This window comes from Dendrobates tinctorius, unplaced genomic scaffold (assembly GCF_039654945.1).
Source record: "Dendrobates tinctorius isolate UK_male_01 unplaced genomic scaffold, ASM3965494v1 ptg000062l, whole genome shotgun sequence".
In the NCBI taxonomy this organism is placed as follows: domain Eukaryota; kingdom Metazoa; phylum Chordata; class Amphibia; order Anura; family Dendrobatidae; genus Dendrobates; species Dendrobates tinctorius.
This window is the reverse complement of record NW_027361730.1, coordinates 40,716,164-40,733,276: the sequence shown is the minus strand read 5'-3', so window position 1 is coordinate 40,733,276 and position 17,113 is coordinate 40,716,164. Positions and strand designations below refer to the sequence as shown.

Here is a 17,113-nt window from a genome sequence, read left to right as displayed (position 1 = left end):
AAAAAGCACCCGTTCAAGAGGCAGTTGAAAAAGCCAACAGCACATTGAGGCCAACCAAGATGCATCCTAATACTGTTTTTTTCAATGAATGTTTGCTAGGAGAAACCCTATGAAGCTTCCATCAGTTTTTTTATTTTCAATGCAAGAAAAATATGACACAAAATTGGTTGAATGGTAAAAACTAACACTAATCAAGATTGAATGAAAACAGGACCCCACATATTGATGAAAACCAGTTTGTTTTTAGCCAATTAGAAAAAATGTGAGCATTCAACCTTGTCGTTAAAAAGAAATCTAGAAACTGGTCAATTATGTAACTGAATGCCATTCCCTTTCAAGTTCCATATGGGTGAAACATGAACAGAAGAGCACATGTTAGTTCTTAGATTAATTACCACCTGAATCAGCTGCAGGGATTACGCACCTGAAATCCGCTGCCTAGGAGTAAAGGCCCCATCACACTAAGCGACTTACCAGCGATCCCGACACCGATATCAAGGTGTCAGGATCGCTAGTAAGTCGCTATGTGATCGCTGGTGAGCTGTCACACAGACAGCTTCACCAGCGATCAGCACAGCGATGCCGAGCGCCCGGCATCGCTGGCCATCGCTGTAAAAAATAGAATCAAAATAAAAAATATAGTTATTCTCACCTTCCGACGTCGCGTTCAGCCATCCTGCCTCTCTCCATGCTCCGGTCCCAGTGATCCTTTGCACGAATGACCGCGAGATGTCACGGTCTCGAGGGATAACAAAGTCTCGCGGTCATTCGTGCAAAGGATCACTGGGACCGGAGCATGGAGAGAGGCGGGATGGCTGAACGCGACGTCGGAAGGTGAGAATAACTATATTTTTTATTTTTTTTATTATTTTTTACAGCTGATCGCTGGTCTCCCGCCTGTCACACACAGCGATGAGTGCTGGCCAGCGGGAGACCAGCGACCAAAGAAATGTCCAGAGCTTTCTTCCAGCGATCAGCGATACCGGCAGGGGGGCGGCTCGCTGATCGCTGTCACACACAGCGATCTCGCTAGTGAGATCGCTGTTACGTCACAAAAGTTGTGACTCAGCAGCGATCTCGCTACCGAGATCGCTTAGTGAGACGGGGCCTTAACTCTTGTCTCTTACCTGTCCTTCAAACCGCACGTCCAAACTCTTGCCACCTCCTGTCGCCTCCAACTCAAAAATATTAGCAGAATCCATCCCTTCCTCAGCCCTCTATCTACTAAAACTCTTGTGCATGCCCTCATCATCTCCTGCCTTGATTACTGCAACACCCTCCTCTGTGGACTCCCCGCTAACTCTCTTGCACCACTCCAGTCTGTCCTCAACTCTGCTGTCTGGCTAATCCACCTCTCTCCTCGCTACTCCCCTGTTTCTCCCCTCTGCAAAACCCTCCATTTGCTCCCAATTCCCCAACGAATCCAGTTCAAACTACTAACACTGACCTAAAAAGCCATCCACAACCTGTCCCCTCCCTATATCTCTGAACTAATCTCTCAATATCTTCCCTCACGTAATCTTCGATCCTCCAAAGACCTTCTACTCTCCTCCACACTCATTTGTTCCTCACACAACCGCCTCTAAGATTTCCCCCGAATATCCCCCATCCTCTGGAATTCCGCGCCTCAACACGTCCCATTATCCACCATCCTCGGATCCTTCAGATGGAATCTGAAAACCCATCTCTTCAGGAAAGCTTACAGCCTGCAATAACCATTCTGCTGCCTCACCACCACCCAAGCTGCCGCCTCACCACCACCAGAGCTGCTGCACCCCCGACCTTCTGTCTCTTCCCCATTATCCCGTAGAATGTAAGTCCGGAAGGACAGGGTCCCCTCCCCTCTGTACCAGTCTGTTTTCGAAAATTTGTTTACTGGAAACGATATCTATAACTTTGTATGTAATCCCCCTTCTCATGTACAGCACCATGGAATTAATAGTGCTATATAAATAAATAATAGTAATAATAATAATTACAAGGGACTAGTGATGAGCGAATGTGCTTGGATAACGTCTTATCTGAGCATGCTCAAGTGTTATCTGCATTTTCAAAGTATTCTATTACAAATCTATTGTATTCTAGGAGAAGGCTGCAGAAAAAAAGATATTTTGCAATTATATTAATTGGCTTATTTTAGTAATTTGATAAGTATAAACCGTAGAAGGACAAGGGTGCTTGTTTCCGTCCAGCTAACCCTTTAATCTCTAGGATCTCACTTGCATTTCTTTAGAGTAATTTAGATATACAGACATGCATCTACATATTTTTAAATGCTAAAATAAGATGTAGATGTATTTGATTCTGCCTGTTGAGCAAATGTAATTGCCATCAATACTTTAAAACATAATATAGTTTTACTAGACTCTTCTTACCTGGAGCAGCAATTAGCACTTTAGCCCCGCAGCACTTGAAGCAATGAAGAAAGGATTTAGAACGGATATTATAATTCATGCAAGCCATTGGGCATCCCAATTTGGCTAGTGCCAGCCAAAGCCAAATATATGCAGGCTCATTACCCAGGAAGATGGCAACACAATCCCCTGTTTTCACTTTTGCATATTGACTTAAAGCCCACGCTGCTTGGTTGCTTTTCAGATCTATCTCCTTGTATGTGTACGACTGGTCTTGATATAGAATAAATGTATGGTTTGGTTTTGTGGACACCTGCTTCAAAAACATATCCAGAATACAAAAGAAAGGGCTGCGTTTAACTGCTCGCTGTATCCTCCGTGCATAGCTGATTGCTCGGAAAAAAAACCTTAAATCCTTCAACAGATAGGGGAAAAATATACGTTTCAGCATCCATAGTAGTGAAATTCCGATTAAAGCTTTCTGCACAATAGTCATCCGCAACAACTGGGACGTGTGAGCCTTCATTGTATGTCAGCCCAGTTACACAATGAAGCTGTGTAGGTGTGTGCTTTACAATCATTAGCAGAGCAAAGACTATTGCCATGTACTATGAACTCTGAAAAGATCACATTTCATACCTTTAACCTTTTAACTACCATAGTAACTCATTTTAATTTACATTCTATTAAAAAAAACAACTATCCAGTAAAGAGTTCTGACATCCCGGTATACACTATGGTGTCACCCCCCTTGGTAAAGTCTACAGCAATATGCATGTCCATATAATGAGCTTATTACTATTGGTAACCCATGCTCAGTCACTGTCCCTACTCATAGATCTCATCATATTGATCCACTTGTGCACTGCAGAGCAGCCAATAGAAGTAGTTTGAAGGTCAGAAAGACATTGCTATTGGCTGCTCTGCAGTGCACACGGGATCACTAGGTAGCACTCAGCTCATTATTTGGACTTGCACATCGCTATACACTTTGAACATTAAGTGATGTCATACTATGCTAGAAAAAGTTAGAATTCTTCACGGGATCATTTCTTCACCACATGCAAACTGCAAATATATATATTTTTTCATTATGTATACATTGGATGTAATATGTAGCAATCCAACTCCTTTAGACAAGTCTGACAAGCCAGTGTATTCACAAGAAAAGATATGAACTCTTCTCTCCATATTTTCACATTTGCATGATTCTGAATGTCAGTTAGATAAAATCTTTCACTGGATTTTTAAATATAAACGGAGTACCTCCTCTAATTGGCACTGCACTAATGATTTTGGAACAGTTTTTCTTTCTTTTCTGTGCCCGCTCCACTGTTTCCTAATGATACCTGCCAGTAATACAAAGTGCCCAATATGCTAGTTTTCCCTTCAACCAACTGAGTATGTACTACAGAACTTCTCTTGTAGGTGTTTCCTTTTTTCCTCTGTGATGCTGGCAAATCAAAACACGGTCATGTTATAAAGGGGCAAAAGCAAATGCCCATAGAAAAAAAACAGCGATTTCTCATTTTTACAACACCATTTTTTTTAGGGACCAAATCACATTTGAAGTCACTTTGAGGAGTGATGATAAAAAATATCCAAAAATGATACCATTCTAAAAACTGCATACCTCAAGGTGCTCCAAACCACACTCAAGAAGTTTATTAACCCTTCAGGTGCTTCACAGGAATTTTTTGAATGTTTTAAAAAAAGAACATTTAACTTTTTTTCACAAAAAAATTAATTCAGGTCCAATCTATTTTATTTTCCCAAGGGTAACAGGAGAAATTGGACCCCAAAAGTTATAGTGCAATTTGTCCTGAGTACGCTGATACCCAATATGTGGGGGGGAACCACTGTTTCGGCGCTTGACAGAGCACGGAACGGAAGGGCCGTTTGGCTTTTTCAACGTAATATTGGCTGGAATTGAGATCGGACGCCATGTCGCGTTTGGAGAGCCACTAATGTGCCTAAACAGTGGAAACCCCCTACAAGTGACCACATTTTGGAAACTAGACCCCCAGGGAACTTATCTAGATGTGTGGTGAGAACTTTTAACCCCCAAGTGCCTCTCGGAAGTTTATGATGTAGAGCCATAAAAATAAAAAATCATATTTTTTCCAGAATTTTTTATTTTCCAAAGGCTAACAGAAGAAAGTGGACCCCGAGAGTTAATTTGCAGTTTGTCTTGAATTTACTGATACCCCATATGTGGGGGTAAAACACTGTTTTGGAGCATGGGAGAGCTTGTAAGAGAAGGAGCACCGTTTGACTTTTCAATGCAGAATTGGCTGGAATTTAGATCACACGCCATGTTGCGTTTGGAGAGCCCCTGATGTGCCCAAACAGTGGAAACCCCCCAATTCTAATGCCAACCCTAACCCCAACACACCCCTAACCCTTTTCCCAACCCTAACCCTAGCCCTTACCCTAACCCTAATCTCAGCCCTAGCCCTAACCCTAGCCCTAATGGGAAAATGGAAATAAATACTTTTTTTTAAAATTTTATTATTTTCCCCTAACTAAGGGGGTGATAAAGGGGGGTTTTATTTACTAATTATAGCAGATTTTTATGCTTGGCAGCTGTCACACGTTAAGACGCTTTTTATTGCAAAAAATAGTTTTTGCATCACCACATTTTGAGAGCTATAATCTTTCCATATTTTGACCCACAGAGTCATGTGAGGTCTTATTTTTTGCAGGACGAGTTGACGTTTTTATTGATATCATTTTCGGGCACGTGACATTTTTTGATCGCTTTTTATTATGATTTTTGGGAGGCAGAATGAAACAAAAACCAGCATTTCATGAATTTCTTTTGGGGGGGGGGTGTTTATACCCTGCCGCATGTGGTAAAATTGATAAAGCGGTTTTATTCTTCGGGTCAGTATGACTACAGCTATACCTCATTTATATCATTTTTTATATTTTAGCGCTTTTATACAATAAAAACAATCTTATATAAAAAATAATTATTTTTGCATCGCTTTATTCTGTGAGCTATAACTTTTTTATTTTTTCGCTGATGATGCAATGTCGTGGCTCGTTTTTTGCGAGACAAGATGACGTTTTCAGTGGTATCATGTTTATTTATATCCATCTGTCATGATCTATGCTGGATCATGACAGATAAAATGCACTAGTAACCTTTTTTTTTTTTCTTGCACTGTGGTGGTTTCAGTTCTAGTTTTGCCCCCGGTGGCCGTTAGGGTCATTGCACTTGATGTTTTCTTTGCTTTGCCTTTTGCCCCCAGTGGTCACTGGGATTATAGCAGCCTTTAGCCCCTGATCATTTGACCATTCCCTTTTCCTATATAGGGTCACATGGTCTATGAGCAGGTGTTGGTCATAGCGTCTTTTTGGGATTCCAACCACGGTGAAGGGAGCAGTTGGCTGAGGTGGAAGCCACTGCAGAAACCTGGTGAAGTTAGCAGCTGGCTTGAAGGTTGGAGCCACTGCTGAAACTTGTGTTGAACTCTGGCTGCCCGGTGTCCGCAGCAGAGTGAGATGGTGAAGGTGGCAGCTGGCTCTGAGGTGTCGAGCCACTGCAAAAAGTTAATCCTGTGATGCACTCTGCTGCCTGGTGCTGCAGCAGAGCAAGATAAGTCTTTTTGTGTTTCCCCTGTTTGTATTTTTCCCTGGTGTGTATTAGTACTGCGGTGGGGCCAGTGCCTGCACCACCCAGCTTCCTAGCAAGGGATAGGTGTAGGGTGTGCTAGGGTGACAGGTATCCTGATCGGCGCCCGGTGCGGAACCAGCCTAGGGATCGTTAGGAGTATAGGGACACTGACTCAGGGGCGTGCAGGAGGTCTCCACGTCCCCGTTCCCTATCACAGGGCCCACCATTGTAACTATTGCCCCTTTCCCCGTGTCTTGTTGTTTTAGTACCGGCCTGCGGTTCGTGTCTCACAGGACAGGTCCACGTGACATTATCCCCAACCATAACATTTTTTTTCTGCTGAGCCATGGACCCAATGCAGTCCTTTGCCCAAATGCTGCAAATCTTTACGGATGAGATTAGGGGGCTGCGCGGTGAGTTGGTGCAGCAACTGCAGCTGTTGGTGGGCTTTGGGGGCTTGGTTCAGGCACAGGCTCAGCCAGAACCCAAGATATCCCTCCCTGACAGGTTTTCTGGAGGGAGAGATCAATTCTTGGTATTTCAGCAAGCCTGCAAATTATATTTCAGGCTGCGTCCTCGTTCTTCAGGGAATGAAGAGCAATGGGTGGGAATCATTATGTCCCTTCTTAAGGTAGATCCCCAATCCTGGGCCTTCTCCCTACCGGACGATTCACCATCATTAGAGTCCGTGGATGAGTTTTTTGCGGCTTTGGCGCTAGTGTATGGGGATCCTGATGGCATCGCCCTGGCGGAATCCCAACTCCGTAGGTGTAAACAGGGAGCCCGGGTTGCTGAGGAGTACTGCTCAGAGTTTAGGAGGTGGGCCACTAACACTCAGTGGAATGACCCTGCACTTAGGAGTCAATTTGTGCAGGGTCTGTCTCCAAAGTTGCAGGATACTCTGGTGCAGTACGCCGCTCCCAGGTTGCTGGAGGCCACCATGTCCCTTGCCATCCAGGTGGATAGATACCTTAGGGAGAGACATACACAAAATGTGCCCCCTGTTGTCCTCACTAGGGAGGAGGACCCACCAGTGCAGATGGAGGAACCCAGACAGCCCAGTGTTGTTGGTACAAAAAAGGGGGTGTCTGCGGTTCACCGTGGTGTGGGGGTATGCTTTTCCTGTGGGAAGCCGGGCCATTTCATGAGAGCCTGCCCAGTTCCTGCCAAGTCTCCAGACGAACCCATGCATGTAGGAGGAGCTAGTTTGTGTACAGGGCTGCCTACAGTTCAGGGAGTGGTGGCGGCATGTTTTTACTGTGGGCAGACTGGTCATGTCCTTAATTTGGCGCGCATTGGGCAAGCCTTATCTGTGTCATCTCAGAAGTTGCATTCCCCTGGTCGTTTGGAGGGAGACGACTAGGGAGTGTACATTTCCTCCATTTTGCCCTCCCAAGATACTATGTCAGCAGAGGTGTTGGCTGGCGGCGTACCGGAGGTGATAGATTGGCGGGCGAGGGAAGTAGTCAGCTGGGGCAGTCACGTGAGGGCTGCTGCCTAGGGACTACTGTCTCTGCCATCTCTCTTCAATGGACTCCTTCCTCTCCAGTGAGGGCAGCAGATGTGCTGCAGGAGAGTAGGGGCAAGTCTCAACCCTCGCCATTAGTCAACCCTGGGAGGCGCAGACTTCGTGGTGGAAGGGGTTGGAGGGTGGTGTTTCCCTTGATGAATTGCGGGGGTGTGAGTGTGGTGACACAGGGGGACGCCTCTGTTGTCAGTGCCAGAAAGAGTTCACCCTATTTTGTCAAACAAATGTGTGGCAATAAATGTTCAGGTCCGGACCTGTGTGTGAACGAGCATGTATGGGTGGCCACCAAAAACATACAGTGGAAGTGTGTTGCGGGGGTCTGGAATTCTCAGGTAATCGGGCCGTATCTGGTGTCGGCTGTCCAGGGCCCGGAGACTTACCAGCTGGAGTTACCCACATACTTGCCCATACACCTCTCGTTCCCCAGATCGGCGCTTTGGAGATGGGTGGTGCTTCCGGAACATACATTGCCAATACCAGTGGTGCTCGTTTGTCATAAACCTGAAGTGCAGGTAGTTGCTGGGGTGAACTCTGGACCTGGGCGTCCCTGCTGTAGGTGGTTCCCTGATGAGGAGCGGTCTTGAGGGTCCAGAGTCCCCTCATTAAGGGGAGGGTACTGTCATGATCCATGCTGGATCATGACAGATAAAATGCACTAGTAACCTTTTTTTATCTCTTGCACTGTGGTGATTTCAGTTCTAGTGTTGCCCCCGGTGGCCGTTAGGGTCATTGCACTCGTTTTTTTTTGCTTTGCCTTTTGCCCCTGGTGGTCACTGGGATTATAGCAGCCTTTAGCCCCTGATCATTTGTCCATTCCCTTTTCCTATATAGGGTCACATGGTCTATGAGCAGGTGTTGGTGATAGTGTCTTTTTGGGATTCCAACCATGGTGAAGGGAGCAGTTGGCTGAGGTGGAAGCCACTGCAGAAACCTGGTGAAGTTAGCAGCTGGCTTGAAGGTTGGAGCCACTGCTGAAACTAGTGTTGAACTATGGCTGCCCGGTGTCCGTAGCAGAGTGAGATGGTGAAGGTGGCAGCTGGCTCTGAGGTGTCGAGCCATTGCAAAAAGTTAATCCGGTGATGCACTCTGCTGCCTGGTACTGCAGCAGAGCAAGATAAGTCTTTTTGTGTTTCCCCTGTTTGTATTTTTCCCTGGTGTGTATTAGTACAGCGGTGGGGCCAGTGCCTGCACCACCCAGCTCCCTAGCAAGGGATAGGTGTAGGGTGTGCTAGGGTGACAGGTATCCTGATCGGCGCCCGGTGCGGAACCAGCCTAGGGATCGTTAGGAGTAGAGGGACACTGACTCAGGGGAGTGCAGGAGGTCTCCACTTCCCCTTTCCCTATCGCAGGGCCCACCGTTGTAACTGTTGCCCCTTTCCCCGTGTCTTGTTGTTTTAGTACCGGCCTGCGGGTTGTGTCTCACAGGACGGGTCCACGTGACACCATCTTTTTGATTGCGTGTTATTTCACTTTTTGTTCGGCGGTATGATGATAAAGCATTGTCTTTTTGCCTTTTTTAAGGAGTTCTTTAAAGGGGTTAACTAGTTGGACAGTTTTATAGGGCGGGTCATTACAGACGCTGCAATACTAAATATGTGTATTTTTATTGTTTTTGTTTTATATAAAGAAATGTATTTATTGTGGAATATTTTTTTTTTCTTTATTTAGGAATTTTTTTAAAATTATTTTTACCCATTAAATTTTTTTTGTTTTACTTTACTGCATTGTCCCAGGGTGGGACATTACTATGCAAAGTCAGATCGCTGATCCGACACTTTGCAGAGCACTGTGTCAGATAGGCGATCTGACAGGCAGTGTAGGAGGCTTCTCAACGCCTGCTCTCTGTATTCACTGAGAAGCCACCTCCCTGAAGGACACCATGGCCATCTTGGATCTGGGGGCCTACAGGGAGGAGGCCCTCGGAACAACGCTATCACATTGCGTTGTTCTGAGGGTCTCAGGGAAGCACGCAGGGAGTCCCCTCCCTGCGCGATTCTTCCCTATGCCATGTTTGATCTCAGTGTGCCGGGGGTTGTTGTGCCAGGAGCAGTCTGTGACTGCTCCTGGCGCATAGTGCTGGGTGTCAGCTGTGATAATCAGCTGACACCCGGCCGCGTTCAGCTGCGCTCCCCCCCGTGAGCGCAGCTGATCGCGTGTGAAGTACTATTCCGTCCATGGGCATTAAGTCCCAGGGCACATGGACGGAATAGTACGTCTAATGTCAGAATGGGGTTAAATAAAAAAAATCCTGTGAAAAGACTTTCTTAAAGGGAATCTGTTAGTGAGATCAACCCTACTAAGCAGTCTATGTAGGTCATATAAATTTCAAGAATATGATATTTTGATATCTGCGATCTGATGTTTTATTCTGGAGTAATCAACATTTTTCTTAAAGGGAATTTGTCAGCAGGTTTTTGCTATGTAATCTGAAAGAAAAAATGGAAAAATGTAATCTGATAGCAACATAATATAGAGACAGAGACCTTGATTCCTATGATGTACTTCTTACTGGACTGCTTGGCGTAGTTTTGATAGAATTGCTGTTTTGTCTGATGTAGTGGATGCAGAGCTGAGACTTCTGAGCTATGAATAAACTCAAACACACCTCTGACTGACAGCTTCAGGTGTACACTGTGAATTGTCAGCAACTTGCTAATCAATGGTGGAGGCGGTGATACGCTGACTAGCCTGATTTGTGTGCACGAGATATAGTCTTGCAGTGATAATCTCCTATTGATAAAATACTGATTTTATTAAAATTACAACACACAGCTTAATAAGAGCTCACTGTAATCAATTCCTACATTAGGCTACTCTAAGGCCTCTTTCACACATCAGGTTTTCGCCGTCAGGCGCGATCCGGCACTTTTGACAAAAACCCCCCATTGACTTGCATTAGCGCCGGATCGTGCCGGATGGCCATGCGTTTCATCCGGTTTTCGCCGGATCCGGCAATGTGTCGCAATCCAGCGTCTGGAAAAAAACGGCTACTGTAACGTTTTTTGTCTCCAGCGAAAAAGCCGGACACGCCGGATCCGGCGTGTCCGGCTTTTTCACACAATGAAAGCCTATGAGCGCCGCAATGCGCCGGATCCGGTTTTTTTGGTCTGAGCATGCTCAGTAGCTCTGCCCACAAGACACATATATAAAAGCATGACAGTGGGACCCACAGCCACACCCAACATGCCACCCAAGACTGCAACCAGGCGCAGGAGAAGGCAGGAGACCACTGCAGCAGCACCATCAGCACCACCACCTCCCCAAATGGAGCAGCATGCTGAACAACGGGAGGGGAGTCCAGCAGCAGATGAGAGACGGTAATTATCAAATCCCCCATTCCTCCAAACTAGGGCCATGGAATATCAAGATATTCATTGGCCCTTTGTTTCTCTTTATTCAACAGCCGCCCAAGAGATGCAGCAGCAGCAACAGTGGCAGCACTGGCAGCAGCAGTAGCACCACCCACAGGCATGGAGTCTGGCCAGCAGGAAGACAGCACATCTTCTTCTGGGAGCCCTCCCTCGCATCGTCAGCGTTTGACGGTAAGTTTTTATTTCCAAAATCCATCATCTCTGTAATATATGTCTATTCATTGCCTTGTATTTCAAAACAGGAATCACAAGCTGAAGAGGAGCTCCCAGAAGAAGAAGGAAGGGGTGGACAGACACCTGGAGTGGGCTCACAATTGGTAAGTTTTTTGCATCAAACGCAGAAACACAACATCACACTACACACAACACATAGAAAACAATGCTCTGCAGACCACACACAGCAAACAAATGCCTACATCCAAACACATAAATTTTTTTCTTTTCTTCTCTAGTCTTCCCAATCTGGTGCTCGGCCAAGAGGTCCTCGCAGTGCCTCCCAGGGTCATCGGCGACAGCAACACGGCGGTCACCAGCGTGTAAGTATAATATTTAAGTGAAATTTTGGTACACTTTTTATTTCATGTCTTAAGTGTGGTGACTAATTTTGCTATTTTTCTCTTTTACTTTAACAGCCATCACTGCGTGCTCCCGACTCAGACGGTGAGGATGGAGGAATTGATGTGGACCACCTCATCGATCTCGTCAGAGAAAGGGAGCCGCTATGGGATATGGCTGACCGCCGCCATGCTGACCTGATCGTTACCCGACGACTCTGGGAGGAAATCTGTTCGCTCCTTGTGGACCGCTGGGAGGACCTCGATGCTCGGGCCCAGATTAAAGAGCGTAAGTATATACAGTACCAGTTGCTTGATGTAAATCAGTGTTTCCCAAACTCCAGTCCTCGTGGTCCCCACGGATCATGTGTTCAGGATTTCTATTTACTATGGAAATCCTGAAAACATGACCCCTGGGGACCATGAGGACTGGAGTTTGGGAAACACTGATGTTGTAGACTAACCACTTTGTCCTTTCTCGTTTCAGGGGACAGAATTGTGAAGCGGTGGCGGTCTGTGAGGGATCGTTTCAAGAAGGAGTTCAATAAAGAGATGCGGGCCCCGAGTGGATCTGGAGGACGCAGGAGCAAGTACAAGTACGCACGAGCCCTGTCGTTCCTCCGGGATACAATGGTCACCAGAAGGTAAATATTACACACCACATGTGAAAAAAAAATGTTTAGATGTAACAATTTTTTTTCAGCCAGGGCCATGCCATGTCACTATTTTAATTGTTTTTTTTTCTCTTTATTCCACAGCACGGTGAGCAGCACTCGGGAGCCTGCACGATTGGACCCTTCTGAGGCGATCCCTGAGGAGACCGGCACCGAGGGACACTTCGACCGCCTTCTGCACCTTCCCAGCCTTCCCACACATTCGACCCATCCACCAGCACAGGAGCATCGTGGCCGCCTATATTACATGAAGCTGTTGGTGAGGAGATCGCTTTCCCTTTACCCCACTCTTCTGCCCCTGCCACCTCTAGTACACCTGCGGGTACTGGGCGGCAGCGGCAGAGGGGTCAGGAAAAGACTTATGCGCCAGAGTTCTTGCATCTGAATGCATCTTTCCAGAACTGTCTAAAAGTCTTGTCAGAGCAAATCTCTGCAGGCTTTCAGCAGATCAACTCCAGCATTCTGGAGGTGAAGACACTTCTGCAAACCATGCATTCAGAAGCAAGATCTTCGCCAAACCACACCTTTTTCAGGTCTGTTGTGGAGCGCATGGAAACACTCTCTACTACCCAGCAGATGCATGTAATGCATTCATGCCACGGTGCTCTCCAGCACGTTACCTCCCAACCTCCTCCTCCCACCCCAGTAGTTCCTCCACCTGCACCCCCTCCAGCCACTTTCCATCCTCCCCCTCCTATTACATACCAGCCACCTCCCCAGTACCAGCAACCTCCCCAGTACCAGCAACCTCCCCAGTTCCAGCAACCTCCCCAGTACCAGACATCTCCCCACTTCCAGCAACCTGCCCCGTACCAAACTCCTTCCCCGTACCAAACTCCTTCCCCGTACCAAACTCCTTCCCCGTACCAAACTCCTTCCCCGTACCAAACTCCTTCCCCGTACCAAACTCCTTCCCCATACAACTTGCCATCAACATCATCTGCTCCTACAGTCCCTGCCCAACCCTCCACTCCACCGCCCACCACCTCTTCTGCCTCCCACATGTCCACCCATTCTGTAGCTTTTTCCACACCTTCACCTCTAACTGTTCCTTCCCCACCACGATCCCAGTCCTCTCTCCACACTCCCAGTGTCGAAGTGTCCCGCAGCCCCTCCAGCAGTATTTCCACCCCACACTACACAGATTTATAATGTGTTTTTTAATAAAAATGCCCATTGGGTTTAAAACCTTTATTAAAAAAGTTTTTTGCACATTAAAAACATTTTACAAAAAAAAAATATTTTAAATAAATGTTAAATTATCGTTTCACAATGGTTGTCTGTCATTTCTTTCTGCGGCGAACTATGTTTAAAAAAAAGGTTAAATACAGGGTATTTCAAAGGTAAAAAGGTATTCAAAACCAGGTATATAACTGTGGGTAAATTTTAGCTTTTTGCCACAGTTGTGTTCCTGGTTGTGTTTGAAGCAAAGTATTTCACCTAAAAAGTTGTGTTTATTGTTGGTGATTTCCTAACAATGTACACAACTTTTGTTAAAAGGTGAAATACTTTGCATAAAACACAACCAGGTACACACCTGTGGCCTAAAGGTAAAAATAGTAAGACCATGACAAGATTGCCAACTTTGGTTGGCAAAGGTATATACTGTTGGTACAGAAGGTACACAAGTTTGGTTAAGGGCGCAAATCTTTCACACTCTGTCATCCTGCCAGTGTACTCTGCCTTGAGGTGACAAAGTATAGTGCAAAATTGTCCCTCATTACTGAAACCGTCACAGAACTTCTAGTGGTAATGTCATGGTAATCTTGCAAGGTGGTTTCTTCAGAGGTGTCCTCAATGGAAATGGGTTCCTTGCAGATAACAAAATTGTGGAGTACCACGCAAGCTTTGATCACCTCGTCCACAGTTTCTGTCTTGAGGTTGATCGCAGTCAATAGGACCCGCCATTTGGCTGTCAGAATACCAAAGGTACATTCAACCATTCTTCTTGCTCTTGTGAGGCGGTAATTAAAAATGCGTTTTGTTCTTGACAATCCTCTGCTACCGTACGGTTTCAAAAGGTGTTCTGACAGCTGGAAGACTTCATCCCCTGCACAGACAAATGGCATAGGTGGACCAGATGTTTGCGGCAGCGGTCTAGGGGGTGGGAACTGGAAGGTGTTTCCATACAGTTTACGCCCCATGGCAGACAGTTTGAAAACTTGAGAGTCATTGGAGCGGCCATAGGCCCCAATATCAACAGCAATAAATTTGTATTCCGCATCAGCGATGGCCATGAGGACAATTGAAAAATATTTCTTGTAATTGAAATATTCCGATCCCGATCCGGCTGGCTTTACAATGCGGATATGTTTCCCGTCCACAGCGCCCAAGCAGTTCGGAAACTGACATATCTGTTGAAACTTTTCTGAAATTTCAATCCACCTCTCTGTTGTGGGATCTGGTAAAAACTCTTCAGCTAAGGAGTCCCACAGTGCACGGCATGTGTACTTCACTATTCCAGATATGGTGGAAATCCCGAGTCTGTACTGGAAATGCAGTGTCGAAAGGGATTCTCCAGTTGCAAGAAATTTGTGGGGAATTAAAAAACAATCAATTAGTTTAAAATCACAGCATTACATACCAAAACTCAGCTATAACACTTGGAGATACAAACTACCACCAACAAGATTGCAGTGAAAGTGTGCTCTGATGCGAGCATATCCAATAAATGTGGCTTACCTTAAAGTCACCATCAGACGCTCTGCGGGTGAAACAGAGAAGCGGCAATAGGTGTCCGCTTTTCTTATGAGGTGTGCAATGCGCTCCACCAAGTAATCAAAATTCTCCATTTTCATCCGAACATATCCAAAAAATTTATCCGGGTTTCGTCTAAGGTCCATGCAGAGTGTAGAATAGACCCCACGCGTCATTCTCTTGGCTGTGATGGGGTGGATCCACAAACGTCGTCTACGATGCCTGATGCGCTGCTGTCTCGCTCTCTCCTTCTCCAGAACAATCACCCTCAAACGATTCGCCGCCGCTGTAAAATCCGCCAAATTCTTCAAAATATTTCCAATCACAACATCCATCTTCGCCAGTAACTTGCTCTTCTCTCCAACCTGCACTTTCTCCTTTACAACCTGTCAAAGAAGGGCTGTAGGAACACACTATATATAGTTTTTCAGTAGCCAATCCCGTTCGGAAGGCCACAAGGGGCGATTTTAAAAACCGGATCCGGCGTAATCCGTCGACAAACGGAACAAAAACCGGATGAGACGGATCCGGTTTTGTCTGTCAAGAACAAGACGGATCCGGCAGCAAAATGGATCTGTCACATCCGGTTTTACGAAATATTTGCCGGATCCGGCGCTCCGGCACGACGCCGGATCGCGCCTGACGCCGAAAACCTGATGTGTGAAAGTAGCCTTAGACTGAAAAGCAAAAACCTGTTGACACATTCCCTTCAATATACAAATGAGCTGTTAAGATCTGTGGGCTGGACACAGATCTCCCCGAGAATCTGCCTGTAGAGCTTATTTTTGCCAACATTTTTATTAACAGTTAATAAATTAACTTTACAAAGCATATTGACGTATTCTCTTTACATCTGTTCTCTGAGGTGTTTTAAGTAGAAGGGAAATGGAAAGGGTCATTTAAATGAAAGGGAATGTTACCAGTGCGAGACATGTAATGACAGTCTGCTCTCTTGATCTACATGTCTCACACTTGAAACTCGCTCTTTCATTTAAAATAAACTCTGGAGGCAGATTCTCAGGGAGATACATGACATAGATGTTAACAGCTCATTTACATATTAAGAAAAATGTGGTTTACTCTGGAATAAAATATAAAATCACAAATATCAAAGTATCATTTTATTTAACTCTTTCACCCCCAAGCCTGTTTTCACCTTCATGACCAGGCCAAAATTTTACAATTCTGACCAGTGTCACTTTATTTGGTAATAACTCTGGAACACTTCAATGGATCCCACTCATTCTAAGACTGTTTGTTTTTTTTTTGTGAGATATTGTATCTCATTATAGTGATAACATTTCTTCGATATGACTTGCATTAACTAGGGGAAAAAAAATCAGAAATTTAGCAAAAATGTAACAATTTTCAAACTTTTCATTTTTATAACCTTAAACCATATTGTTATGTCGCAAAAAATAGTTAATAAAGAACATTTCCCAAATGTCTACTTTACAACAGCACAATTTTTGAAACATAATTTTTTTTTTTGCTAGGAAGTTAAAAGGGTTAAACGTTGACCAGCGATTTCTCATTTTTGCAACAAAATTTACAAAACCATTTCTTTTAGGGACCGCATCTCATTTGAAGTGAATTTAAGGAGTTTATATGATAGAAAATACCCAAAAGTGACATCATTCTAAAAACTGCCCCCCTCAAAACCACATTTATGACGTTTTTATCCCTTCAGGTTCTTTACAGAAAAAAATTGAACATTTAACTTTTTTCACCAAAATTTTACTTTGGATCCAAAATGTTTTATTTTCACAGGTGTAACAGAAGAAAATGGATCCCAAATTTTTCAATTTGTCCTGAGAATGCTGATACTCAGTGCTCGGAAGGGAAAGAGTGCCATTTTACCCTTCGAATGCAAAATTTGCTGGTATCATTAGTAGAGAGCTTCTGATGTGCCTAAACCGTGCAACCCCCCAGAAGTGACCCCATTTTGAAACTAGACTCCCTCTATGAAATTATCTAGATGTGCAGTGAGCTCCTTGAACCCCCAGGTGCTTCACAGAAGTTTATAACGTTGAGCCTTGAAAATAAAAAATCTAATTTTTCCCACAAAAATGTTCTTTTAGCCCCATATTTTTTTAATTTCACAAGGGTGAAAAGAAAATGCATAATAAAATTTGTTGTGCAATTTCTCCTGAGTACACAGATGCCCCATATGTGGGTGAAAACTACTATAGTGACCCCTCATTTATGAAATACTAAAATATAACTTTTAATTACTTTGTTAAAATGACTCATGTGAAAAAAACACCAAAGTATCATATTGGCACTTTTAAAAGATGCCATAGAGAGGTGCCT

The 17,113-nt window shown here is 44.9% G+C and overlaps 1 protein-coding gene across 1 annotated transcript in view; it reads right to left on the bottom strand.

Annotated features, from left to right (window-relative positions):
• Positions 1 to 2,915, bottom strand: part of LOC141093115 (long-chain fatty acid transport protein 2-like) — an 87,343-nt gene extending 84,428 nt beyond the window's left edge. Inside the window, exon 1 of the mRNA XM_073579597.1 lies at positions 2,376 to 2,915. Within this exon, the coding sequence (XP_073435698.1) occupies positions 2,376 to 2,880 (505 nt within the window). The 5' untranslated portion in view covers positions 2,881 to 2,915. The remainder of the gene's footprint in view (positions 1 to 2,375) is intronic.
• Positions 2,916 to 17,113: the final 14,198 nt, after the last annotated feature.